At 45.3% G+C, this 25304-nt stretch overlaps 1 protein-coding gene across 2 annotated transcripts in view; it reads right to left on the bottom strand.

Annotated features, from left to right (window-relative positions):
- Positions 1-25304, bottom strand: part of LVRN (laeverin) — a 195003-nt gene that overhangs the window by 148490 nt on the left and 21209 nt on the right. For both annotated transcript variants that reach the window (XM_030193509.1, XM_030193510.1), the window contains exon 2: positions 3197-3339. In XM_030193509.1, coding sequence (XP_030049369.1) covers positions 3197-3339 — 143 coding nt within the window. The remainder of the gene's footprint in view (positions 1-3196; positions 3340-25304) is intronic.

Here is a 25304-nt window from a genome sequence, read left to right as displayed (position 1 = left end):
ACTTTTAAAGTAATAATTTAAGAATTAAAGATGTGGAAGATAGAACGAAGAAGGTGCTAGTGATTGTGTATTGTGACTGAGTGAAAAAGGGAAGACAAGATGATCAAAAATGTCCACATGAAAAAAGTGTATAAAGAATTGTAACACAGTGATTGACTAATTTTGTGTCTACTTCTAAATAATATTTTAAAAATAATTTTTACAGAAAAGCATACAGGAGTGCAGAGAAACTGCTAATAAGTCTATATAAATTATACAGATACTAGGAAAAAGGCCCGTTTCTGAAACCAAGGAAACGGGCGCTAGGCAGGCAATCCCCCACCCTCCCTCGGTGCTTCACAGTATGCCCTCCCTCCGTTTTCAACCCCACCCCCGCCCCCGTGTTGCGGCCCGTGGACCCCCCTTCCGCGACCCTGTCGCCCCCCCCCCCTTCCCGGCAAAAACAGCCCCCCCCCGCCACCGTTGTAGACTACCTGTGCTGACGGGGGACCCAAACCAACAGCCGAAGTGCTGTTCTGCCCTTCGCGTTGGTTCCTCAATGCTCTTCTCAATCTCTTCAAGTTTCTGTGCTTGCGTCAGACGTCTGACGCAAGCACAGAAACTTGAAGAGATTGAGAAGAGCATTGAGGAACCAACGCGAAGGGCAGAACAGCACTTCGGCTGTCAGGGGGTTTGGGTCCCCTATCAGCACAGGTAGTCGACAACGGCAGCGGGGGGCAGTTTTCAGCGCGAAGGGGGGGGGGTCGCCAGGTTCGCGGAAGGGGGTCCAGGGGGCCTAATGCGGGGGTGACAGCTGATTCCGAGGCAGGGGAGGATTAGGGAAACACGCGCCGCGTGTTTCCCTAACCTTCCTTTGGTTTCAAATCAGCTGTCACTGACGTCAGTGCGTGCCTACCTAGCAGACCACCTCCAAGGGAGGCACGGTCCCTGGCACATTCGAACGTTGGCGGTGAGAATTATTATATAGGATGAGTTGGAATAATAATACTGGCAGGAATAAGTGCAATGCCACCCCTTTTATCTGCCAGCTTGATGACAATATCATGATAGTTAAAAAGAGAAATCAAGGAATCATACTTTTCTTTTCTAAGGGGTCCTTTTACTAAGGTGCGCTGAAAAATGGCCTGCGCTAGTGTAGGTGTGTGTTTTGGACACACACAGATCCACTTTTCAGTGCACCTGCAAAAAAAGGCCTTTTTGGGAGGGGGGTGAAAATGGACTTGCGGCGAAATGAATATTGGTGCAAGTCCATTTTGGGTCTGAGACCTTATCGCCACCCATTCACTTAGCGGTAAGGTCTCGTGCGTTAACTGGGAGGTAATCGTCAATGCACGCATAATGCCGATTACCACCCGGTTAGTGCCGCACGCCAGAAAATAAAATATATTTTCTGGCGAGCATTGCAGACAGGCGTAAAAATGAAATTACTGCCTGGGCCACACGGTAGTTCAAAACTGACGTGCGATGGACGTGCACAGAAAAGCTTTCTTTCAATTATTTTGTTCAAACGCCTCAATACCTTGTATCGCACATGAGAGAAAGGCTAAAATTAGATGATCTTGTGGCCAGAAGGAACAAATTTGGAATTCTTCTTGACAATGGATGGATCTACAGTTGCCATCTGAGAGCTCTCTTATCTGTCCTCCTCTAATATATGGAGTTGAAACTGCCCGATTTCTACTTTTATTCATATTTATTTAAAACTGAATGTATGTATTACTGATTGGTTTAGTTTTTAATTACTTTTTTATTTACTGTTATATGATTTTATTTCCTTTCAGGAAAAACTATTTGCATCTAAATATGTTTTTAACTAAGTTTCCATATTATTGTTTCTTTTAAGGCTTTTAGCATTATCAGCACTTATCAATTGCTTATTAATTGCTCTGTTGTATTCTTAAATATGGTGGCACTTATTTATTATTTGTCTTGATTTTTAGAATAGCTCAGATTGGTTTCTTTGATGATAATATATTAGGTAGACCTTCTTTTGATGATAATCTATTAGGCAGACCTTCTTTTAATCCTGCTAACATAAAAGAAATCTCAACTAGGTATACTAGATTACTTTTTCGTTCACAACATCTATGAGCAATACACTGCTCATAAACATTAAAAATAAAATATAAGTAAGCACATTTTTAAATTCACACAGGATCAGTCTGATCACAGCATTACAGATTACAATTCCTTGCATTCATCTTTTGTGCATTTATTCCTGCCAGTGTTATTATCCCCACTCTTATCTATATAATTTATATAGAGTTATTAGCAGTTTCTCTGCATTCATGTATATTTTTCTCTACAAATTATGAAAACATATTATTTAGAAGTAGACACAAAATTAGTCAATCACTATGTCACAACTCTTTATACACTTTTTTCAAGCAGACATCTTTGTTCACCTTGTCTTCCCTTTTTCACTCAATCACAATGCACAATCTCTAGCACTTTCTTACTTTATATCTTCCACACCTTTTTATTCTTAAATTATTACTTAAAAAGTTGGTCATATTTTTGTTGTCTATCCTATTTGTTGATGACAACTGATGAAGGTGTTCATGCTGAAGCTTGGCATGTGATGAGTTCCGTTGTCTCACTACAATTATTTATCCTGAGTATATGTGCATTGTACATCACTGCTGAATAAAGGGCATCCTTGATGAAATCCTGGTTCACTCGTTGGGTTGCTCCCACTGTGTTTCTTTTGTGTTTGTGTCATGTAGGATTATCTTGGTTTACTTTGAACATTAGTGCATAGCCATTATTCAAATGGCGGTAAAAATGGACTTAGCATGTGGAAATGACCCACATAACAGCGTGCTAGGGCCATTTGTTACCACAGCTTAGTAAAAGGCCTAAGAGACAAACATGGTTGGGACTAAAACAAACAAATCTATCAAATACTAAAATAGTGCTATATCAAACAGAAAACCACAGAAAATGTAACTGACTTAATAGATGGCTGATGCATTCCCAGGTACAGCTGTTTTTAGCAAAATGGGATTATTATTGATGTACAGATAGGCTAAAAAAAAATAAGCTATTTCCTACATACTTTAGCACTCTACAATTAAGGATAAATGCATCAATTCTATCAAAACAATCCAACTAATTTTGTGGCATAACCAAAAGACTGCAATATATTATACAGAAGCACCTGCATGTCAGACCTGCCATACTGTGTTTTACCCACCTATAGCTGGCATGTTGGAAAGTGCTACATAGTCTGGAGGGTGAACAAGTCTAACATTAAATGTTGCTTTCATGGCCGGTTCATCAAAACAGGGATACACGGATCTTGCAAACGTTGGCTCCAACTGGGATGCAATCAGTGTCCTGAATCAATAAATGGAACTGCAGTTAATTATCTTACACCTACTAACTAGGAAATATTTCAATGTTCTCACCGCAGAGCAGTTTGAGTGATTTCAGCTTTTTTAGTTCGTTTAGTGATACTTAATATTCCACTTTTCATATGGCAACGTGGACTACAATTAAAAAAAACAGAAATACATAATGAGGGACATTTTTGATATGACATCTAAATCCAATTGTGGACATTTTGCGAAAAAGGTCCAAAAATCCAGTAGAAAACATGGCCATTTTCAAACTAGAAAAACGCCAACTTTTTGTTTAAAAAATGGCCATTTGCTAGACATTTTGAGCTCAGTGTGCCTATCTTTTAGGACCATTTTTGAAAAAAAAAAAAAGTTCAAGGAAAAAACACACAAAAACAAGCTATTGGGATGTATGGGGGGGGGGGGGGCAGCATTCTTAGTAGCCTGGCTACACAGACATCCCAGCAGAGCAGTGGGGTACCCTAGGGGGCACTGCAGTGGACTTCACATAAAAGGTCTCAGGTACACATCTCGCCGTTACCCCCTTATGTTGTATGGTGAGCCCTGCAAAACCCACAAAAAACCTACTATACCCAATAGTACGCCACCACAATAGCCCTTATGCCTGCTGGTGTCACCTATATGTAGGATCAGTAGGTTCTTGGTGGTTTTTCTAGGGCTCACACTTTCCACCACAAGTGTACCAGTTACAGTGGGATACAGGCCTGGGTCCTCTTCTCTATAGTCCACTGCACTAACCATAGACTACTCCATGGACCTGCTTGCTACTTTAATAGGACTGGCCAAATCATCTGAAGCTGCATAGAGGCTGGTATGTACTGTTTCTTTCACAGCTTTAGTGGGGAGTGGGAGGGGGTCACTGACCACTGGGGGAGTAAGGGGGTTTATGCCTTAATCCCTCCACAGGTCATTTGGTCATTTAGAGCACATTTTGGTCACTTAGTCATGATTGAAACAGGTCTAGCCAAAAACATCTTAATTTTGGCCCTAGATGTTTTCATTTTGTTCCATTATTGCAGAAAATGTCTCTCTTTTGGTGGCATCCATAGCCCACCCAAAACACGCCCCAACACACCCCCTTAAAATTTGGACGAACTTGGAGCAAAACATATTCAATCAGGGTGTCAAAAATTGTGACTTGGCCATTTTTGAGAGAAAAAAGTCCTTCTGCCATCTCATGATGTTTTTTTGTTTTGAAAATGAGCCTCCATATCTGTAAACAAAAACTATCAAATATTCTTCATAGAATGCACAACTTAAGTAGCACATAGCAAATGCATTAAAATACAAATAAAACTGTACAATTGAAACAACTTCTCATTCAATACATTTTGAATTTTATTTTTTAGACATAATATGAAAAATGTCTTCATACATTGAATGTTTCAGCAGATCTTTCTAAATAGCTTTCCCAATCCTCTAATCCTAAAATAGGAGACATAATACCAATGTTAATTTTTCCTGTTAATGAGTAATAAATGCAAAATTTTACCACACTTTAGTAAACATGCCCCAATATTCAGTAGCCTTATCAAACCAATGAACATTAAAAGGTAATTATGTGCTATACAACTCAATAATGTTGGTATTATGTACATTTAGAAAGGTCTGCTGAAACATGCAATGTATGAAGCCATCATCATAAAGTTAACAGAGACCTACAAAGTCGCCCTTGTACATTCTTCATATTGTCTAAAAAATAAAATTCAAAATGCACTGAACGAGGAGCTGTTTCACTAATCTGCATGACAAACACTACACTTTTAATGTGAAAGAACAATTACAGAACTACTCAAGAAGTCATTAAGAATAAGAAAACATTCTTGATTGTATGTTTCTTCAAAGTCTTTATCAGAGCAAAACCAAATTTTAAAAAGTCCATCACTGTCTAATCACAATAGTCGAGCTGCTTTGATTACTTCTGGTTAAAGAATCATAAGAAGAAATGATAACTTACCTGACAATTTTCTTTCCTTTAACCGCAGCAGATGAATCCAGAGACTTGTGGGTTGAGATGGAGAGCACTGTCTTATAGGACAGCATGCTCCTTGGTTAGTCAGTATTTCTTATAACAAAGCAGAAGAACTAAAGTGGGATATTAGATTCCCTTCCTCGCAGAGGAGAAGCATGAATAGTAGAAAACAGCAAAAACTTTTAACATCAAAATAAGCCATTACCATAAACAGAGAAATGAACAAACCATAAAAACAAAGCACTGAAGAAGGGTGAGGTTCTGAATTTATCTGCTGCATTTAAAAGAAAATTATCAGGTAAGTCATAATTTCTTCTTCCTTAGCACCTGCAACAGATGAATCCAGAGACATGTGGGATGCAGCAAAGCAGTCCTCACGTAGGGTGGGAATCCAAAACTACCGTGGAGAATATCGAATGGCTGAAAGAAGAGTCTGCTTGAGTCACAATATCCAGATGATAATGCTTGGAAAAAATATGCTATGAGGACCAAGTAGCTGCTTTACATATGCCTTTGAGGGGAAAAAAAACCTCATGATTCCGCCCAAGAAGTCGCTAAAGCTCTAGCAGAATGTGCTCAAAGAGAGGCTGGCAGCTGTTTGCTGGAAAGAAGGTATGCAGAGGCAATAGCCTCCTTAATCCAGCGAGAAATAATCACCTTAAATTCTGCAGGATCCCAATTCAGGACCGAAAAAAGAATAAAAAGATGATCGGACCGGCTGAGAACATTGGTAGCTTGCAAATACCAGAGAAGCGCTCGACAAACATCACCTTCCTTAAAAGAGGGCAGAAAATGAAGCTGGCTAAGATGAAAAGCCGAAACCACCCTAGGAAGCCAAGAAGGAAAGTCACTCCTGAATCCAAGAGAGGAAGGAACTGATCTCTGCCCCAGAAGGCCTGTAACTCAAACTCCACAAGTTGAGGCAACAGCTACTAAAAGGAGAGATCTGCGAGGAAGATCTTAACAAATGTTTTTAGATACCACAGAACCACGCAAAGATTCCAATCGGGACAAGGACAACACAGAGGAGGCCTAAGAAGACCAGCCCCTTTCAAGAAATGAACCATATCTGGATGAGAAGTGAATGATGAATCCGGAATCAAACTCGATAACAGGCAGGAGCTGCCACTTAAACCTTAAAGAGTTGTGAGACCTTTCTAAGACCATCCTGCAAGAAGGCTAATATATGTGGCAAAGAGGCCTGAAACAGAGACCATGCCTGTTCGTTCCACCCAGGGGCGTAGCTACTATGGGGCCACGGGGCCTGGGCCCCCGTAGATTTGGTCCTGGACCCTCCTGCCGACGACCCTCTCAACCCCCCTCCCACTGCCAACCCACCATCGCTGTCTGCTACCTTTGCTAGCGGGGGACCACAACCCCCACCAGCCGAAGTCTTATTCCTTCATTTGGTTTCTGAGTCTGACGTCCTGCACATACAACATGCAGGATGTCAGACTCACAGAAAAAGAACGAAGCCGTGCAGATCGCAAGGCTTCGTTCTGTTTCTGTGAGTCTGATGTCCAAACCAAACGAAGGAAGAAGACTTCGGCTGGCGGGGTTGGAGTCCCCTGCCAGCAAAGGTAGGCGACGGCGGGGGCGGGCAGTCGAAAGGGTCATCGGCGGAGGGGGGGGGGTCAGAGTTGTTGTTGGTAGTGCTGGCGGTTGCGGGGAGTGTCTACAATGGCGGCGGCGGGGGGGGGGGGCTAAAATGTGCCCCCTCACCTCAGGCTCTGGACCCCCCTCCCGCCGAAGTCTGGCTACGCCCCTGGTTCCACCGTGTTTCAAAACTCATCAGACGCAAGCATACATGGCTAAAGTTGAGCGTTTTCTTGCCAGAAGTTACAGCGATATTATCAGCATATCCTTTCCTTCTCAATTTCGGTCTCTCAAGAGCCAGGCTGTAAGACCAAAGTGGGAGGGATCCTCCATCCGAATGGAACCCTGACAGAGGAGTAGGTGACTCAAAGGAAGACGAACAATTTGCCTACCAGACAATGAATCAAGCCCACATACTCCAGCCTCCTGGGCAAATCCAGAGCAAACTGAATGACCAACCTTCAACGACGAAGGACTCTGTGAAGACCTCGACCTATTAGACGAGCAGGAACACATAAAGCTGGGCTGACTCCAGCCCAGTCTGAAGAGCATTCATGCCTTCTGAACCAACCTCCCATCTTCTGCCAAAGAACCTGGAAACTTTGACAGTGTGATGTGTTGCCATGAGATCTATTAAGGGAGTGCCCCACCTCTGAGTTATCAGCTGAAAGGTGTCCAGCGCCAGCTCCCATTCCATTGGGTCCAGGGAGTTACTGTATCTGCCATTGAGAGTTTCCACTAGGTGGGTGGCTGAAAACGTAAATGCCTTTCTGCCCAGTGAAATAGAAGGTGCACTTCCATTGCCAGAGGAAGACATTGCGTGCTGCCCTGCCTGTTGATGGAATCCTCTGCCATCATGTTGACTGAGAGAACCTGAGAAGGTTTGCCTTCCAGAACACACTGAAAGGCTTGAAGAGTGTTGTGTACCACTTTGAGCCCCAGCCAATTGGACTGTCACAGCGTTGCCATATGGTTCCAAAGACCTCGAGCAGAGTGTTGAAGACCGTGGGCTCCCCATCCTGTCAGGTTGGTATCTGTGACTACAGCTATCCAGTGGCGATCCTAGGTCAGCTGCCACCCGGGGTGGATCACCGCTGCGCATCCCCCCCCCCCCGGGTGCAGCGGCGTCCGTCTCCCCAGGGTAAAGCACAACCCCCCCCCCCCCAGTGCAATGACACCCCCCTCCTTGGCACATCAAGCCCCCCCCCCATGGCGCAATGACACCCCCTTTCCCGGCGCATCAAGCCCCCCCCCCCCCGCAGGTGCATTATTGCCTGCTGGAGGGTGCAGAGAGCAGCCGCGTGCCTGTCGGCTCCACTGGCTCCCTGCTCCCTCTGCCCCGGAAGGGAGTAGGGAACCAGCGGAGCCGACAGGCAGCATGCATCCGGGGCAGACCGCCCCCACCGCCACGCCCTTGCTACGACACTGCAGCTATCCAAAGAGGAGACGCCAGAGACGCACCACTGAAGAGCTTGTTCGGTCGAAGCCATCCCGACATACTATGCTTCACCAGGAGTCTCCATATGAGACGCTTATGTAGCCCTGAGAAACCGGTGACCACCGGCACAAGAAAGACTGCTAGAGCAGAAGCATGGGATCTCCAGCCAAAGACACCACCTCCAAGGACAATGCTGTAGAGCCCAGCACCTGAACATAATCCCAAGCTTGGGGATTCAGAATTCGCGACAAGCAGCAAATTTATTTTCGAAGCTTGTGTCTTCTCCATTCTGAGAAAGACACCTGGCCCTTGTTCATATTGAATTGTACTCCCAGATATTCCAAAGTCTGTGCTGGGATCAGATGACTCTTGTGCAGATTGATAACCCAACCTCGTGACTGCAAAAGTGCCATGACCCGGGTAGTCACATGACAACTTGCCTACTCCGACAAGGCCATGATCAGCCAGTCATCCAGACAGTGATGTACTCTGATTCCCTCTTTTCTTAGGAAGGCGGCTACCACCATCACAACTTTGGCAAAGGTTCTGGGCACCGTAGTTAACCCAAACAGCACTGCATGAAACTGAGATGCCCTAGACTTGCAAAGTGAAGAAAACGCCAGTGAGGGGGCTAAAAAGGAACAGGCAAATAGGTCTCCTTGAGGTCCAGACCCACCGGATACATCCCCAGTGGCACCGCTCCAGAGTCCAGTCCACTGGGGGAGGATCTGGTTCCGTTATCCAGGGGTCGGGGCCTGCTCCAGCGAGGGCCGGGTGATATGCATTACTGCCAGCAGGGAATTTGTTTTCTTTCTGAGTGAATTGAGAGAAAAGATTCTAACTGCCAATTTGTCCTGGCAAGAACAGTGTGTGAGAGCCAATGTATCCATTTTTGTGCTGGAGGAGGGGAGGGAACAGAACCTGTAAAATGTTCCCGGATAGAAAGGCAGACAGAGATGAATGGAGGTGGGGATTGAAATGCTAAACCCATGGGCTGGCAGGGAAGAGATGCAGGATCATGCTGCCAATGGCATTGGATGTGCTTAATTTTTTTCAGCCTCATAGATAAGACAACCCTCTTTTTTTACAGGCATATTTGTCAAAAGATTTCAACATATAGTAGAGTATATATGGTAATGCACTTGTGTGATAAATCTCACACATGCCACTTAAGCTACTACAATACATACCGACAGAATTTAAATCTAAACTCTCCACAAGGAAAACACTTGAACAGCAAAATTGCATCCATGAAAAAGCAGACAGCTCTCAGCTATCTATCTTTTGCTAACAATTGCACCCTACATCTCTGCAATTTTTACATATGTATTCTTTTTATTACCTGGGGTTATAATTTAAAGATTTATCACAATATGATTCCATTTCAGTCAACAGCAGCTTAGTTTTTAGAATGTTAATCTTAGAAGCTATTAAATAGAGGATTATCAAAGTTTATGCATGGCAAATACGTACTCTCTCAATGAGCCCTCAGCTCTGAAACACTTAAAAAAAAAAAAACAGGGCTAGGTAACCACACTTTTGTTCAGTCAAGTAAACTAATATTGCAGTACACCACAATGTAAATTGAAATAGGATGCTAAACCGTGGCAATTTAGTTTAATGCAGTTTAAGGGTGAGAATATCTCTTCAAAGAACCTCTCTCCCGCCATATCTGAAAAGATTAGATGTAATGCACAGTTACAAAAGGCTATGATAAGCAGTCTGGAGATCTTTTGATAGCAAAGGTTTAAAAAGACACAAAAAGAGGATATTTAGAAAATACATAAAAGAAAACTGCAAATGAACAAACAGGAGGTACATGAAAGGACAAGAAAGTGGGGATTAAAGTTCAGTGAAAGAAAAAGGTTCACCCTTGCAAGAACACAGCTAAGTGAAAGAATGAACTTCAAAGAAAATTAACTGATCAAAGTTCATTTAAAAACTGATGAAGCAGAAAAACAGCTGGAGAAAATTAAAAAGTGGGAATATTAGAGAGAAATATGAGTCATCCAAATAAGAAATCCATTAGAATCTTGCTGTTGTCAATAATATATCACGTTTTCACACTTTATAGTTTGTCTTTTTTGAAAACACTCAGGGGGGTAGTTACTAAAGTTTTGGTAAATGTTGGTGTTTTTCTACACCTTAATTTACCACGGGAGTCACAAACCTGTGGCGTCTTACCATACTGCAAGTTAGTGTGACTCTTGAAGTACATTAATAAGATAGATTATAATGAAGCTCACAAGCTACATCATTCATCCTCCCCAGGAACACTGGGCTGCTAACTGGTGACCAGATGCTCCCAGCCAGGGCCGGTCTTAGCAAGTGCGGGGCCCTGTGCAGACCAATTTGGTGGGGCCCCATCCTAGCCCCACACCACCCTGGCTCCGCCCCCACCCTAGCTCCGCCCCATTGATAAGATTATTCCATTTTTAGAAATTTTTTTTATTTATGAAATTTCAAATAAAGACAAATGAAGCTAAACTTGTACAAAAAACTGATTGAAATAATAAGCACAATGCTATCATCATAAAACCTCCCCTCCCCAAATTATTCAGTTCAAGTCCACTACAATTAGTAGTTCCAATTCTCATAACAAAGGAGAAAATAAGGAAAAATGTTAAGAAAAGATCCAGCACAGTGCTACAGTGTACAAGGTATGCCAGGAATGCTTTTTCTGCCTATGGCTGGAGAGAGGTTGAGTGACTCGATGCGGTCCCGGTACGGGTCGGAGGCACGAGGCAGAGTTGAGGCATGCTGAGCGGGGCCCCCTTAGGCGCGGGGCCCTATGCAGCCGCCTTGGTCGCCTCTGCCTAAGACCGGCCCTGCTCCCAGCAAACTTTTCTTAAAGAAGCTGGAAGGTCTCAAGAAGTGTGCTTTCCCTCCCCTCCTCCCAAGACACCCCCCCTTAAAGATCCCTCCCCAAAGACCCCAATCCTCTCATAGTCTCCTCCCTCAGGGCCCACCTCTTAAAGGAACAATCCTCATTCGCTCCTGCCCCAGCTTCCACCAAGTTCAAAATGGTGCCAGCAAACCCTGTAGATAGTACAGCAGCATTACAGCTAGGGATCAGGCCGTTATAAAAGAGCAAGAGGCTAATCTCAAGGATTATCTCTCCTTGAAACTATTTACTACAGCTGTTTGTAACTGTGCATTACATTTAACCTTGTCAAATATGTTGTAGGTGGAGTAGGAGGTGCTATGCAGAGATATTCTCAGACTTCATTAGATTAAAATGCTATAGTTTTGCAAAGCAACTAAATATAAGTATGATTATTTAGCCTCTATTTTTTAGACCAGTGTTTTGAAGATGAGGATTATATTGACAGGGTGCTTATTTGCTGTACCCTAATATGGCAGTTTGATCCCAGCAACAGTACCATCGAGACTACTGCTAAGGGTTGCCAGCACTATTTCAAACCCAGCTCTGGCCAGGGGCAGGAACGACTAGAGATCTCTCTAGCCCCAGAACCCCTAGACCATCAGGGATTCAAAGAGGTAGGCACTGGGAGAGGAGTGGGGTCTATAGGAGCGTGAGATCTTTTAGAGAAGTGCTTCTCAAGTGGTCTGCCGCAGCCTGATGTGCTGCACAACTGGCATGAAAGGAGCATCTCCACCCACCCCCGAACAGGACAGAAGCAGCAGGACCAGGACATGAGTGGCTAACACCTCCTTAGTTCCTCTCCCCCCTCCCCCCCACCCCCACCAACTCCCTCACCCAAACAGGATAGCAGCACCACAAAGAAAACAGCTATGCGGGTCCTTCTGACCCATATGCATGTTCAGTATCTGTCCTCCCTCCTCTGACCTCAGATGTCACATCAGATAGGACGGCAACAAAACAGGCAGAGCGCATGCTGGATCTCTGAAGCCCTATGCTGCCTCTTTCAATTTGTACAACAGACATCGGCACAAAAAGGGGAGACAAGGGAGGATGGAAGGAGAGATTAGGGAGAATGACAAAATTATTAACCCTTTGAATATTATCAATCCTTTCTATTCTAGAAGAGAACAACATAAAATAAATATTAGATGACTCCAGTAACTCACTCTTCTTGGCCTGTTCTTCCAATATCCTCCTATAATGACCCAGATAATTCTCCAACTCTAATAATTTTCTAGACGTTTCTCCAGAAAATCAACAAAGTTGGGACAAACATCCTGACAATACTGCCTCCATCTTAGAAACCACATGCCAAATTTCCAAATTAGTCACTTCATTAGGAGGAGAAGCTATATCAGAACTTCTGTCTCTCAAAACCCTGAAAAGGTCACAGACTTGAGAGAACAAACTAAAGAGACTAATTCCTCACATAATTATGGTACACAGGAAAGATCCAAACTGCAAATAGATGACTCCACCAGTCTCTGAAAGGTTCCACCAAGGGCACAGAAACACCCCCATCAGCGCCTAATAGTGAGGGGGGTTATATAACCACAAGGCTTAGCTGTATATATTAACCCTTCGCCTAATGGGCCCTTATTCCTATGAACAGTAAGAGGCAAGGGCAGGAAGCACTTGACAGGGCTTAAGGAGGCCCCTTCTAACAGAATTCACCACAGTACCAACAGTTGAATGTTAAGAGTGGCCCACTACCACAGGAGTTCATTGAGCCTACAAGAGTGGAAACCAGGGGGCACAGTTGATTCTTTTCTTTTCCCTTTCCTCTTCCCCAAAGAATATGCAAACAGAACCACTCCCACAGAACTTTAAATTATGCACAGATGCTCCTCGGGGATCTCCACTCGAACTTCTATTAACTCTCCTATATGGGCTCCAAAAGGGGGCTCCAAAAGGAACAGATGGTCCAGAATTTGACAGCTAAGATTTAATGCTAAAAAATACAGGATCATGCATTTAGGCTACAAAAACCCAAGGATGCAGTACAGTTTACAGAGCGAAGTACTTCTGTGCAAAAAAGAGGCGTGGGGCTTGGATGTGATCGTATGTGATGATCGTAAGGTAGCCAAACAGGTAGAAAAGGTGACAGCAGAAGCTAGAAGGATGCTAGGGTGCATAGGGAGAATGGCCAATAGGAAAAAAAAGAGGTGGTAATGCATCTGTATAAGTTTCTGGTGAGACCTCATTTAGGAGCCCTTTTACAAAGTGGGGGCAGAGCTACCGCTGTTTTTGCCACGCACCAATCTGGCACTACTGCTGGCTCACCATGGGAGACGGTGGTAGTGCTCGCCCCACCATGCGCAATTTCTGGCATATCGGAAATTATTTTTTATTTTTTTTCTGCCAGCGGCGCGCACTGCCCAGTTACCACTCAGTTAGTGCAGGAGCTCTTACCACTTCCTAAACAGAAGGCCGTAAGGGCTCCCCCCAGGAAATGGCTGTGCAGCACAGCCATTTCTTTTCAAAAAAAAAAAAAAGAAACCCAAAAAACACTGCGTTAAAAAGGGCCTCAGCGTGTGGCAAATCCCCTATGAGTACTATGTACAATGCTGGAGACTGAATCTTCAAAAAGGATGGAGTTGGTCCAGAGGGTGGCTACTAAAATAGTTAATGGTCTTCATCATAAAGCGTATGAGGACAGACTTAAAGATCTCAATATGTATACTTTGGAAGAAAAGCAAAAGAGAGGGGAGGTGATACAGATATTTAAATACCTCCATAAAATAAATGCACAGGAGGCGTCTCTTTCAATTGAAAGAAAGTTCTGGAATGAGGCAGCATAGGATGAAGGTGAAAGGGGACAGACTCGGAGTATCCTGAGGAAAAGCTTCTTCATGGAAAGGGTGGTGAATTAGTTGAATGGCCTCCTGGTGGAGGTGGCGAAGTTGAAGACTATATCTGAATTCAAGAAAGCTTGGGATGAGTACATAGGATCTTGTAGGGGAGAGCAAGGGATAGCAAATGGCATGGATGGGCAGACTGGATAGGCCATGTGGTCTTTATCTGCCTTTATTTTTCTATGCTTTCTACATGCCCCCTGAATACTCCCCCTTTTGACACATGCCCACTGGCACGCATCCATGGGCTGAATTCCACGGCAGACCGCTGCTTTGAAGGGGGCAAGTTGGTCACACCCCGATGACATCACCTGCTGCGCCAGGGATTTGAAAGACTCTTCTCCATAACTGATGTTTCAGCCTGCAAATCTGTTCGCTTTTCAATGTGGCCACAATCCAAGCGCTATTAGGAATACAGGGGCACCCACTTACACTAGCCATAGAGATGGAATAAGTGCTCATGCCTTAGTGCATATGTGCATATATACCAGGTTACTCTAGTATTCTGAAAGGGAAAGTACGCCCCTACTTTCCTTTATAGAATATGCATCAATCAAGCACCCTCTGCCTATGAGGGCAATTCTATAACAGTGTATCTATATTTAGATGCCTATGTGGCACCTAGTCTATAAAGGAAAGTTGGTAGAAAGTTGGTAGAACACTAACCTTACACCGGCTGTAGATCAAAATGAATTAAAATTCATCTTAAGCTTAGCTTTACCCTCTATTGCCTCAAGCAATCTTTTACTAAAATGAATTAAGTTTTGAGCTTAACGTGCTCCTGCATTAAAAATGCAGTAAGCCTAAAACTAACACTGCATCAAGAAGCGGCATTCCCAGTATTTTCACATTTTGGTCCTGCGCATGAAAACAGAAACACTTAGGGATAGATTCTATATAAGGCACCTAAAAAATTCGCAAGGTAAACATTTCTGCCTAAATGTATTCTATAAGCGGTACCTAGATTTAGGTGCGGTATATAGAATATGCTTAGTTATCCCACCGCCTACAACTACATACCTCCATTCACACCAACGAAAACATGGCGTAAATCCCTGCACATAGATTTACATGCACTGGGCCATATTCTATAACTACATGCATAAATCTGGGAATACCCACGGAATGCCCATTTCCCCGCTCATAGCCACGCCCCTTTCGAACTGCATTAGAATTTAGAAACAGTTCATTACAGAATACGCTTAGCAAGTTGTGCACTAAACTCTAATTATTGCCAATTAGTGCTCATTATTGCCTACTAAGTGCTGTTAGCAATGCTGATTAGCTTGTTAAACCAATTAAGTTAAGCAAGTTGTTATAGAAAATGCCTGGATTTTGGCGTGGATCTGCAGGTGTGCTACATAGAATCCGACTGTTAGCACCTCCTATTTAGGAGGTAGTAGTTATCATAATTTGAAAGAGTAATGAGGCCTCAATGAATAGCCTTACTCCTCCCAACAAACCAAGCCACAACTTGAAAATAAGTACATATTTTCAAGTTGTGGCTTGGTTTGTTGGGAGGAGTAAGCCTGTCACGGCACATATATATTTATTTCTCAGAGGACAAGCAGGCTAATAATTCTCATGTGGATAATGTGGTCCGCGTTGCCCAGTCCGTAGCTTGTAAAAAGCTTTAGAGAGTTTTAAGAGCGCGCACCACACTTCACCGCACATGCATGAGTGCTTTCCCACCTGCCGCGAAAGCGCAGGACCTGCAGTTCTAGTTTTAATACAGTGAGAGGAAAAAAGAGTGTATCTCTAGCCCAGGAGGCGCGTCTTCTTTTTCAGTGGGTGGCATGGCAACTGTCAAAGACTGCATTTCGCCTAATTTCCGCCTTTGGTTCTGGACCTCATAGCATCCAGACTCAATTCACAAGTACACAGATTCTACAGCCGCTTCAGGAAGAAAGACTCCCTTGGAATGGATGTACTGGTACAGCCTTAGCCATCAGATGCCTCCTTTATGTGTTTCCTCCGTGGCTTCTCATGGGAAGGACGTTGCACAGGATTGCCTGTCATCCCGGGAAGGTCATTCTTGTAGTTCCAGATTGGCCCAGACGTCCTTGGTATGCGGACCTCATCCATCTTCAAATTGCTCTTTGATTGACTCTTACTCCACAGACAGGCTTATTGCTCGCTAAAAAGGAACTACTGCCGGGATACCGCAGCAGCCTGGCGGTAGTTCCCACTCCCAGCATGCCGTCTATATCCGGCACTACAAAATATATTTATTTTTGTAGCATCGGTGTGTAACCAGCAGTAATCGGGTAGTGCTGCGCACTGCCTGGTTACTTCCGGGTTAGCGCGGGAGCCCTTAATGCCACCTCAATGGGTGGCAGTAAGGGCTCCCCACCGAAATGGCCGTGCGACAAGTACTTTATTTGCTGCACAGCCATTTCCTGCAGAAAAGAAAGACCTACCTTCTACCCGGTTGTGGCAAAAGGGGGCCTCGTGTGTGTCAAAACACATGCTGATACCTCGTCTAGAGGTTTGATTAGTAGGTTGTACCGAGGAATAAGTTCACAGGCACCCAGGTACACCCTACATAGGAAAAGTTGGGCGAAAGAGCTTGGGGTGACTTTAGGGGAGCCCGAGTGGGAGATAATAGAACGCACAGCGGTAGGTGTGTCCACTCATGTCCCGTTCAAGGAGAACGCGGTGAAAGTTCTGTTTCGTTGGTACCTCACCCCGGATCGTTTCAAGAGAATATTCCCAGGTTCTGAGGGTTTGTGCTGGAGAGGGTGCGGCCGTAGGGGTACCATGGGACATGTGTGGTGGAGCTGTATAAAAGCCCAAGCATTTTGGAAGTCAGTTCATAGCCGGCTACAGAAATGGGTGGGAGGCCCTATTCCCTGGTCATCAGAGCTTTTCCTCTTTACTGAAAGACCTGCAGGACTTCAGAGGCACCAATGGGCTTTGGTGCAACTTGCGGTGGGAGTGGCCAGGGTGGTTATAGCGCCTCAGTGGAAACAGGTGGGAGTACCATCAATCCTTAAATGGCACAACAAATTGCGATATGTGTGCGAAATGAAGAGGTTGTTAGCTGAAAGAAAACATCAGACGAGTAAATGGCAAACGATTTGGAAACAATTTTCATAACTCAACAATTAGAAGAGTACCCGAAACCCTCATGAGGGAGGGTTAAGTGGCACTGGTCATATGTATCCTGGCGGGCAGGGTGGGTGGGGATTGAAATTCATATAAAATCTCTATAAAGTTTGAAGTACAATGAGGTTATACTATGTATGTCATGGCTATAGAAAGGGGAAGAGTGGGGGTGTATTATGTGAGACTGTATAAGCTGTACATCAGAGCTCCCTCCTTTCTGTACAGGAAGCAATGTTGTTTTGTTCAGTTATTCAATAAAGACTTCATGCAAATTTTAAAAACACATGCCGATGCCGGCGCAGGCCCCCTTTTGCCGCAGCTTGATAAAAGGGGCCCTCTTTACTAAGCTGCATTAGGCACTAACTGGTTAGCAAAGGATTACCGCATGAGTCCTTACCACCCACAAAATGGGTGGCGGTAAGTGCAAATGAAGTAACTTTTTAATGGCCATGGACTAATGGCAACATTAGCGTATCACCATTAATTAAAAAAATAGAAAATCAGCCAGTTTATGACTGTAGCACAAATCCACACAAGGTGCGCTAAAGCTAGTTTTTTGCAACAGCTTAGTAAAAGGACCCCTTAGTTAAACTATTTTACTCTTTAACTTTTACATTTTACAGTTTCTATATAATTCTTTTCTTTTTATTTCAGGTTCTCCTGAGTTTCTATTTCAGGTTCTCTTGAACTAAGCACACCAGGTAAGTTTTATTATTTTTTTCTCCCTTTTCCCTTTTACTGAAATGTTTCATTGCTTTTCTTTCAACTAAAATCTAGTGTTTTTTTCTAGTGTGTCAAATAATGCCACTTAACTTTCCCCTCAGATCTTTCTTGAATGGCAGGTCTTCACCTGTCTTGAGTTGGGTGCCTTCTTCAAAGAAGCAAGGTCCAACACAACAGCAGAGATAATTGATGCAGAACCTACTCCCTATTTTTAAAAATCAATAAAAGAACATCTATGTCCCTATATTTGAATATTCCATTTCTGTTCCTTTCAGAGACAGGTTTCCTTACACACTGGGAAACCAACTAACCCAGAAATTGTAGATCCCTGACTAAAACCACTTTACTGTATAATAAATCTCTCCTGTGCAAAGCACTCTCACTCAAAGTATCCAGGAACACAACCAGCACAGCTTTTATTCCACAGCCTCATATTGTTGGTTAAATTTCCTCAAGATTTTAATTTAAATTTTCCATTTTTAGCAAATTTTTTAACTTTATTTTACTCCAAGTCTCACAATAAAATCATAAAGGGAATAATTCTATAAGTGAGCACCTCCATTTTAGGCACCCCAGTGCTGCATACTGACAGACTATTCTATAACAGCATCTGTTATAAACTACTAGTGCAACCCAGTATCAGGGCACCTAAAATCTAGACAGTTACACCAGACTGACTTAACTGACATAGCTGCGGATACCTAAATGCAGCAAAAGCATGCATAAGGGAAAATTAGGTTCTTACCTTGGTAATTTTCTTTCCTTTAGCCATAGCAGATGAAGCCATTGCGTATGGGTTGTGTCCATCAACCAGCAGGGGAGATAGAGAGCACTCAACTTTCACAGTGCCTCATGGCCAGCCAGCTCCACTGCCTCTTCAGTATTTGAAGCTTTCAAAGCAGTATGGCAAACCGCAATGGGAATAACATGAACTTTCCTCACAGCAAACGATGGCCCCTTAACAAGGGCATGAACTCAAAAGGAGGGAATGAACACATCCTCCTGGAGGGAATAAACTCGTCTTCCTTATTGTATAACTGGAGGGGATACACGCAACCTCCTGGAGAGAATAAACTCATCCTCCAAAACATAAACTGGAGGGAATGGACTCATCCTCCTATAAGTGAACATGAATCCTGAAGACTGTTTTCCAACTTTCTCCCAAGGAAGGAACTTCAGGAAACAAGAACAGAACCTGAAACAGATTCACAGCATACAGACAATCATACAGGGAGGGCTCATGGCTTCATCTGCTGTGACTAAAGGAAAGAAAATTACCAAGGTAAGAACCTAATTTTCCCTTCCTTGTCATCAAGCAGATGAAGCCATTACGTATAGGATGTAACAAAGCAATCCCTATATAGGGTGGGAACAGGTCACACCACGTGCTAGCACTTGTGCTCCAAAACGCGCATCCCTCCTAGCAGCCACATCCAGCCTGTAATGTCGGACAAAAGAGAGCTTAGAAGCCCATGTTGCTGCACTGCATATCTCTTGACGAGAGAGTGCTCCAGTTTCAGCCCAAGAGGAAGAAATCGCTCTGGTAGAATGCGCCTTAAAGGCTACAGGCGGAGACCGGCCGGCAAGCAGATAAGCTGAAAAGATAGTTTCTTTGAGCCAGCGGGCAATAGTGGCTTTAGATGCTGGAGACCCTCTGCGAGGACCTGATAGCAAAACAAACAGATGATCATAGATCCTGAAAGAGATAGTAACTCGCAGATACTGCAGCAGAGTCCTGCGCACACCCAACAGGTGCAACTGCCCAAAAGATTCTGGAAACTCCTCCTTATCAAAAGAGGGCAAGAAAATAGGCTGGTTTAGGTGAAATGCTGAAACCACCTTAGGCATGAAGGAAAGCACGGTCCGAACCGTGACCCCGGACTCTGAGAATTGCAGAAATGGGTCTTTACAGGACAGCGCCTGGAGCTCTGACACTCGTCTCGCTAAAGTAATGGACACAAGAAAAACGGCCTTTAGTGTCAAATCTTTCTCCAATGCTCGCCGAAGCGGCTCAAAAGGAGAAGCCCGCAGGGCCTTCAAAACTAGCCCCAGGTTCCAAGCTGGACAGGGTGCTTGCACAGAAGGCCGGAGCCGAAGCACCCCACTAAGAAACCGTGCCACATCTGGATGAGCAGCTAAAGACACGCCTTCAACCTTACCACGAAGGGAGGCCAACGCTGCCACTTGCACCCGCAGGGAATTATAGGCCAAGCCTATTTGTACACCAGCCTGCAAAAAGTCCAGAATCGGCGAGAAAGGAGCCCGCATGGGTCTGATCGCTTTTGAAGCACACCAAGACTCAAACTGGCGCCAAATCCTGACATAAGCCACGGAAGTGGAACGCTTGCAGGTCTGCAGGAGAGTGGAAATGACTGTGTTTGAATAGCCTTTGTCCCTCAATTGCGCCCTCTCAATCGCCATGCCATAAGACCAAAGCGGCAGGTGTCCTCCATGGCTACCGGGCCCTGTGACAACAGGTTCGGTACCAGAGGAAAAGGAAGGGGAGCCTCCACTAGCATCTGTCGGAGGTCCGCATACCAAGACCTCCTGGGCCAATCTGGGGCGATGAGGACCACTTCTACTGGGTGCAGCCGAATCCGCAGGAGCACGCACCCTATCAAGGGCCACGGAGGGAACACATATAGTAGGCCCGGAGGCCAGGGCTGAGTCAAGGCATCCAACCCTGCCAAGCTAGGATCTTTCCGTCTGCTGAAGAAGCACGGGACTTTGGCATTCGAACTTGTCGCCATAAGATCCATCACGGGCTTGCCCCATTTGGCACATATCTGCAGGAATACTTCGTCTGCTAGTTCCCATTCTGCTGGATCGATTTGATGCCTGCTTAGATAATCAGCTTGCATGTTGCTCTGACCTGCAATGTGAGCTGCCAACAGAAACTGAAGATGCAGCTCGGCCCAGTGGCAAATCTGTTCGGCCTGCGCGGCCAGTGCTCTGCACTGAGTGCCACCTTGTCGATTTAAGTAGGCCACTGCTTTCATGTTGTCCGACATCACTCTGACAGCCAATCCTTCCAGTGTCACTTGAAAGGCCAGAAGCGCCTGAAACACCGCTTTCAACTCCAGGCGGTTGAAGGACCACTCCGACTCCTCGGGTGTCCACAGACCCTGGGCATACGTCCCCTTGCAATGTGCGCCCCAGCCCTTCAGGCTGGCATCTGTCACTACTAGACACCAATTGGGGAGCGCCAGCAGCATTCCTCGCCGCAGCATGCTGTCTGAGAGCCACCACTCCATGCTGAGTCAGGCCGCAGGGAGCCAAGAAAGTCTGCATTGATAATCCTGAGAAACTGGAGACCATCTTTGAAGTAGGGAATACTGTAGAGGTCTCAGGTGCGCTCTCGCCCAGGGCACCACTTCCAATGTGGCTGTCATCGATCCCAGCAGCTGGACAATGTCCCAAGCTCACGGGCGGGGCATCCTCAGGAGCAGACGGACCTGATTCTGAAGCTTGCACCGCCTTAGCTCGAGTAGGTATACATAGCCCGAGTCTGTGTCGAACCTGGCCCCCAAATATTCTAGAGATTGCGAGGAGGTCAGGTGACTTTTGGCCATATTGACGACCCAGCCTAGAGATTGAAGTACTGAGACCACTCTGGCTGTAGCTTGATAGCTCTCTGTTACAGAGTCTGCTCTGATGAGCCAGTCGTCTAGGTACGGGTGAACCCTGATACCTTCTCGCCTGAGCAAAGCAGCTACTACCACCATTACCTTCGAAAAGATTCGGGGAGCTGTGGCGAGGCCAAAAGGCAAGGCCCGGAACTGGAAATGTTTTCCCAACACCGCAAACCTCAGAAACTTCTGGTGCGGGGGCCAAATTGGTATGTGCAAGTAAGCTTCTTTCAGGTCTAGAGACGTGAGAAACTCTCCTGGCTGTACCGCAGCAATGACGGGAGCGCAGGGTTTCCATGTGGAAATGCCGCACTCTCAGGGACTTGTTTAATTCTTTTAAGTCCAGAATAGGGCGAAAAGACCCACCTTTTCGCGGCACCACAAAGTAGATGGAGTATCGGCCGTAGCCGTGTTCAGCAGGAGGTACCGGGGACACAGCCCCTAACTGAATCAGACCTTGCAAAGTCTCCTCTACCACTGCCCGTTTGGCGGCAGAACCGCACCAGGACTCCACAAACATGTCTCTTACTGGGGCGTTGAATTCTATTCTATAGCCATCTCTGATCAAGTCCAGAACCCACTGATCTGAGGAAATATTGGCCCACTCCTCCGCAAAGAGGGAAAGACGTCCTCCGATGACAGGAAGCGAGGAGGGAGCCAGCGCACCATCACTGAGGGTCACCCCTGAACTCCAGGCCTAGAGCCGGTGGCTGCGGAACGCTTGTCCGAGCGAAAGGAGTTCCTCTGCTGAAAAACGGGCACGAGAAGTGAACCCAGCAGAACGCCCCGGGCGGTACCTTCTAGCTTCACGGAAGCGAGCTCTATAAGAGGAGTGGACCGCCTGGCCTTGGAGGAAGGCCTCGGTCTATCTTCGGGCAAGCGCTGGGGTTTAGGATCTCCCAGGCCTATAACAATTTTTTTTTCCAACTCCTCACCAAATAGGAGAAGGCCTTGAAAGGGCAACTTCACCAACCTTTGCTTAGAGGCCATGTCCGCTGCCCAATGTCGTAGCCAAATAAGACGGCGAGCCGCCACTGCTACTACCATTTGTTTAGCCAAAGCTCTGACAATATCATAAAGGGCATCAGCCAAAAAGGACAAGGCCAACTCCAGCCGTGGAGCCACATCCGAGAAGGGCTCCGCTCCATCTCCGGGCTGTTCCACTGCCTGTTGCAACCACGCCAGGCAGGCTCTAGCAGCATAACAACTGCATGCAGATGCCCGAACAGTAAGACCTGCAATTTCAAAGGACCGTTTAAGTGCTGCTGCCAGCCTACGGTCTTGTATATCCTTCAGGGCAACTTCTCCTTCCACAGGGAGGGTAGTTCTCTTTGTCACCGCAGTGACTAGGGCATCTACTTTAGGCATTGCAAAGCGAGCCAAATGCTCCTCACACAGAGGGTATAATTGCCCCATAGCCCTGGAAACTTTCAAAGGTCCCTTGGAGTCAGCCCACTGAGCGGAAATAAGCTCTTGGATGGAGTCATGCAAAGGAAAAGCTCGAGCAGGCCTTTTGATACTAGCCATCCTAGGATTCACAGAGGAGGCCGTGCCACTGTCAGGCTCTTCAATAGAAAGGACCTGTAGGGCATCTGAAATAAGCACTGGCAGCTCATCACGGTGGAAAATCCTCACCGTGGAGGGATCAGCCAGATCCTGTGGTAATTCTGCACCTGACTCTGGCTCCTCAGACCACGAAGGCCTGCCAGAACTCTCCGAATCCTCACAGCCCGACCACGGGGGGGGAAAAAGGAGGTGCACCACAATCTGAAGGGGAATTAGCCCTTCTACGCTTTTCTTTATGCCAATTATCAGGGAAAATAGCCTCAGCGGGCAGTCCCAGGCCAGAATCCACCGAGGGGGACAATAGAAGGGGCCTCAGACAACCCTTGAGGGAGAGCTCTTTTCAGCATGTATGCTTTATGCAATAATAACACAAAATCAGGGGAGAAAAACTCGCCCTGGGCACCCAGATCCCGTCCGGGGCTAGCCGCTCCCTGAATAGCCTCAATTCGATGTCCCCCCCTGGCTCAGGGCTCTCCGTCTCTACGGAGGCCGCACCATGCGGAGAATTCAAAATGGCGTCCGCAGCCAGCTCTGAGCGGGAAGAATCATCGCTCACCATGCTCGGGCCGGCTCTTACACCTGTACAGCACGATTTGCAGAGCCCCGCTGCTGATTTGCGCTTGCCACACCGGGAACAGCGCTTTACATTCTCTGCAGCCATCGCCAAAAACGGCGGGAAAATACAAAATGGCGGTTTCGCGCCAAAAACGCCCCGATCACGGGCCCACCCCGGAGGAGTTAGAAAACACTCTTACCTCACCGGACCGAGTATCACAGCTCCGGTCCAACAGAAGAATCAAAGGAAAACCTCTGTTCCATTTTTTTTTTTTTAACGCTGTGAGGAAAGCAGAGGTAATAAGAACTCCGGAGGCTCAGATGAGTGGGAAAAGCAGGGAAAGGCGAACCAATGTGCCTGCATCCACTGAGTGGGAAAGGACAGGGAAAAGCAAGCTAATATGTCCACATCCACGGGGGCATGGGTAAGGCAGGGAAAGGGCTAACCTATGTGCCTTCAAAGTGAAGCTGCTATAGCCTCTAACATCCCGGCTAACAACTGGCAAGCCAGGAGCCACCCCAGGCAGATTTTTGATGGAGCTCGAAGAAGCTGCAGCCACCCTGCTTGGGGAGATAGAGAATACTGAAGAGGCAGTGGAGCTGGCTGGCCATGAGGCACTGTGAAAGTTGAGTGCTCTCTATCTCCCCCTACTGGTTGATGGACACAACCCATACGTAATGGCTTCATCTGCTTGATGACAAGGAACTTGTGGTTTTCTGTAAGAGGTAGCACTACACATGCTCTTCCCATGCTCTGACCTTGTGAATGCCCCCCCCCCCCCCCCCATTACATTTACACGCTATGCCACTTATGCATACTCTTACAGAATAGTGCTTAGGTATTTTGCTGCCACCTATGAAAGTGACAGTATTGTATATGCTTATGCTCTTAAGTGGCACATAAATATAGGTGCTCTATTATAGAATTGCCCTTATGAGTTAACACGCAGTAGTTAGTATTCATCAGCATACAAATTCTGTCAGGCTGTGACTAGCTTTTTATAGAAAAAAAAACAGCCTCTCCAGTTTTTCTGCAGTCTCACTCAAAGCTTCCTTTGTACAAAGTAATTCAATTAATATTTTTTTTACTGGTCAGAAAATTATTTGTTTACTTTCAAACACACTTCCTTAAAACCAAATATTTCCACATTGTTTCTCACAATATTTGGTTCTCTATTTTTTTTATTAGAGAAACAGATTTTCAGCCCTCTCTCTCTCTCGATATCTATATCTATCTATCTATCTATCTATCTATCTATCTATATATCTCTCTATATATCTATATTTCTTTAGAGCAGTTCAGTTCAGCTTCTCAAACCACTTTCTCATTCACTCTTTGTCACTCAAAGAATTACAGCCCACACAATTTATTTTTTAAAATGTGCTTTAGAGATTTTTTTCACTCAATAAATTTTTCTTGAGCATAACTTATCAAATGCTGTGCAGCTTATAATGCCAGCTTTCCCCTTAGGCAGTCACATATCCACATTTCAAAATATTTTCCCAAATTAAAGTTACCTTCTCTTTCTCTCAAGAAATTATTTTTCCTTTAAATATCCTCTGATTATATATTATTTCTCACTACCTTACTCACAAACAGCAATCACACACAA

Source organism: Microcaecilia unicolor, chromosome 2, assembly GCF_901765095.1.
Source record: "Microcaecilia unicolor chromosome 2, aMicUni1.1, whole genome shotgun sequence".
Lineage (NCBI taxonomy): Eukaryota > Metazoa > Chordata > Amphibia > Gymnophiona > Siphonopidae > Microcaecilia > Microcaecilia unicolor.
Note: the sequence above shows the minus strand (reverse complement) of the source record. Positions and strands in the feature narration are given on the sequence as shown.